The sequence below is a fragment of the Gossypium arboreum genome, chromosome 11, assembly GCF_025698485.1.
Source record: "Gossypium arboreum isolate Shixiya-1 chromosome 11, ASM2569848v2, whole genome shotgun sequence".
NCBI lineage: Eukaryota > Viridiplantae > Streptophyta > Magnoliopsida > Malvales > Malvaceae > Gossypium > Gossypium arboreum.
Window position 1 is genome coordinate 12,921,707 of NC_069080.1, and position 2,668 is coordinate 12,924,374.

General features: G+C 32.9%; 1 protein-coding gene and 1 long non-coding RNA gene across 3 annotated transcripts; both read left to right on the top strand.

Annotated features, from left to right (window-relative positions):
- The first annotated feature begins 544 nt into the window (after positions 1–544).
- On the top strand, positions 545–1,592 carry LOC128284027 (uncharacterized). Of its 2 annotated transcripts, none has more exons than XR_008274324.1 (3): positions 545–735; positions 1,116–1,289; positions 1,521–1,592. It is a non-coding gene; the product is annotated as an uncharacterized LOC128284027 (long non-coding RNA). The 2 variants fall into 2 exon arrangements; XR_008274323.1 differs by having other exon boundaries at positions 1,183–1,289.
- A 28-nt stretch (positions 1,593–1,620) lies between these two features.
- Positions 1,621–2,403, top strand: LOC108471456 (membrane-anchored ubiquitin-fold protein 3-like). Its single transcript, XM_017773072.1, has 2 exons — positions 1,621–1,753; positions 2,210–2,403. Exons 1-2 carry the CDS (start codon positions 1,621–1,623, stop codon positions 2,401–2,403), a joined length of 327 nt encoding a protein of 108 aa, XP_017628561.1.
- The last annotated feature ends 265 nt before the right edge of the window (positions 2,404–2,668 follow it).

Here is a 2,668-nt window from a genome sequence, read left to right on the forward strand (position 1 = left end):
ATATGATAATGATAGAATTGTTAGTTAAACCATTAATCTCTCATTTATACACGTAACATGCAATAAATTTTTTTTGAGTGTTATCTAATAGTTGCATTAAACTTCAATTAAATCTCAAACTGAGTGGATTCCTAAACATTGGAAAAAAAACTCACCGAACATCATTTTCACAGTCTATTACACTTAATTTTCTTTGTAGGAATAGCCAAGCTAAACGAAATTCAAGCTACAATTTGTGTGATGCTTACTAAATACATGTGATTCACCTTGCAAGCTTCTTTGGCTTGAAATATGACCAAAAATAGAAAGAAAAATCCTGTTATTAACCATCAGCAACGACCTCCCTTGGTTCTGTTTATTGGTAACCGCCTTAATTGCACTAGCAACCATTTATGAAACGCCACGTGTAGAATTAGGATAACTTAGTCATTTCAGTAAATGTTTGATTTCACGTGGAAAACAGACGATGGGAAGTTCCGGAGCTTGGTTCGTTCCACTGTGTGTAATTGTATCTAATTCGATTTTGACATCTTATAACAGATTTTCGGGGAAAGAAAATAAAAATGGAAAGTTGTTTTTAACTACCAAACAATGAAACCAAACGTCCAAAACAACTTTTTTTTCTCATTTTGATATCGAGCACCGATACGGTAGCCAGAATTTTTTCTTTTTTTTTTGTTTGTTTGTTTAATTCGGTTCTCTCTCACTGATTTCCATCAATGGCTTTGTGATCAGGTAGTTCTCTAATTCTCTATCGATTTTTTTCTAGTTTTTTTTTTATTATCATTATCGATGATTTTCCTAATTCTCTCATGTTCCATATGGCTAATGAGAAAAAAATGGACGAAAATAATTATTAATTAGAGGAAGAAACGGTGATTCGTGTGGTTTCGGCGTTTCATCATATGAATTGATAAAAAGAAAAGAAAAAGATGAACGGAAAATTGGAAATGTTACCGAAGTTCATCTCATTAGGTTTTATATATTTAATTACATTTCTGTTCAGATTCTTTTTCGTGTTGCTTAATTAAATATTCAATAGAAATCTTGTTGTTTTATGTAACTTTTCTTCTCCAATCTGAATATTGAAGAATTTTTAGACATTATTTTATTAGACATCTGGTTCTTGTGGTCGAGTGCTGCATTCTGGTTTAATTTGGTTGAGAGCTTGCTATTGGCCAGAAACATTATCAGTTATGACATCATATGAAGTGCTCACTCTGTTGGCGGGGTTCTGGAAGTTGATTGACATGCATTTTTACCATACAAATTTCTGAGGATTAATTGAGGTTAGTTTAATATAATGCAATTTGAAATAGAGTATGCATTTTTCTCCGTGAAATATGTGAAAGAATCTTAAAACAAAAATGATACAAGAAGTTCTTCATTTTCCGTTTTCTAGCTCAACGTATGATTGAAAATTTATAATCCTTTATTCTCTTGCTTAATTTAACTAGGATATGTAATTCAGTTGGTTATGAAATTTTTGCAAGTATAATTTTTTTTTTTTTTTTTTGCAGGTGAGTGAGGTGAGACTTAATTCCGGGAATAAAATTGTCATTTGTTATGACATTCAACTTCAACATGCAAGCTGGGAAACGGAGAGCAAAAACTACTACCATGGCCGAGGGCGAGGAGCTTATTGAGCTTAGATTCCGCATTTATGATGGGATAGATATAGCACACGGCACTTACGAGGCGTCTATGACTGTCTCAACTCTTAAGCAAAAGATTATTGCTGAGTGGCCTCAAGGTTATATTCTATTTCTGTTTACTTCTTTCCTCCTCTTAACTTACTCCTAGCTGAATTCTGTAACTGGATTAAGGATCTTAGGTGCTCAGTTTGATTGTGTTTGTTAATGTTGTTCCATCTTTTTTTTCTAATGACTTGGGAGCTCAGCATGACTTGAGCGTCATGTGTTTGATTTCGATCTTTTGCGTTTAGTTGATTTTCTACATTTTTTCTTCTTCTTCTTCTTCTTCTTCTTCTTCTTCTTTTGACTCATTTTCATTTGAATTGTATTGTTCTAGCCACAGTGTTTATATATGTAAATGTAGTAGGCAATTTTTCATTTTGATGTTGCCATTCAGTCGGGGAAAAGGGCTGGGATATTGTTGGCCATTGTATATGAAATATATGTATGGGGCAAGTTAATTTATGAATGTTCGTAATGGAATTTAACTTAAATCAATCTTCTTGTATTTTCAGGCAAAACAGTCACACCAAAGTCGATACACGATTTGAAACTCATACATGCTGGTAAAGTTCTGGAAAACAACAAAACCCTGGCTGATTCCAGAATAACAGTTGGTGATCTCCCTTTGGGTGTTATTACCATGCACGTGGTAGTGCAGCCTTCTAAAGCAAAACAGAAGACAGGTTCATCAAGTTCTCTTTCTTGAAAGCACAACATTTCTTAATTTTCTTGAAAACACCTCCACCCATTTCCTGCTTAATTTTTATCCAGAAAAAGAAATAAAAAATGGCAGAAACAAAAAAATAATAAAAAAATGCAAACAATTCCTAATTGAGTCTCGATTTTATCAATACTGGACCAACAAGCATGTATTTAATACAATGATAAGATATATTTACTCTCAATGAGAGAATATGGGGTCAAGCCTTAAAGTTAATAAAATTGAAAAATAAAACCACTAACCTTAAAGT

What these genes read in the sequence shown, in the direction of transcription:
- LOC108471456 (XM_017773072.1), top strand. Translation starts at nt 1,621, where the DNA reads ATGGCCGAGGGCGAGGAGCTTATTGAGCTTAGATTCCGCATTTATGAT. An exon ending in TATTGCTGAGTGGCCTCAAG is followed by an intron (nt 1,754 to 2,209) that starts GTTATATTCTAT and finishes TTGTATTTTCAG; the next exon opens with GCAAAACAGTCACACCAAAG.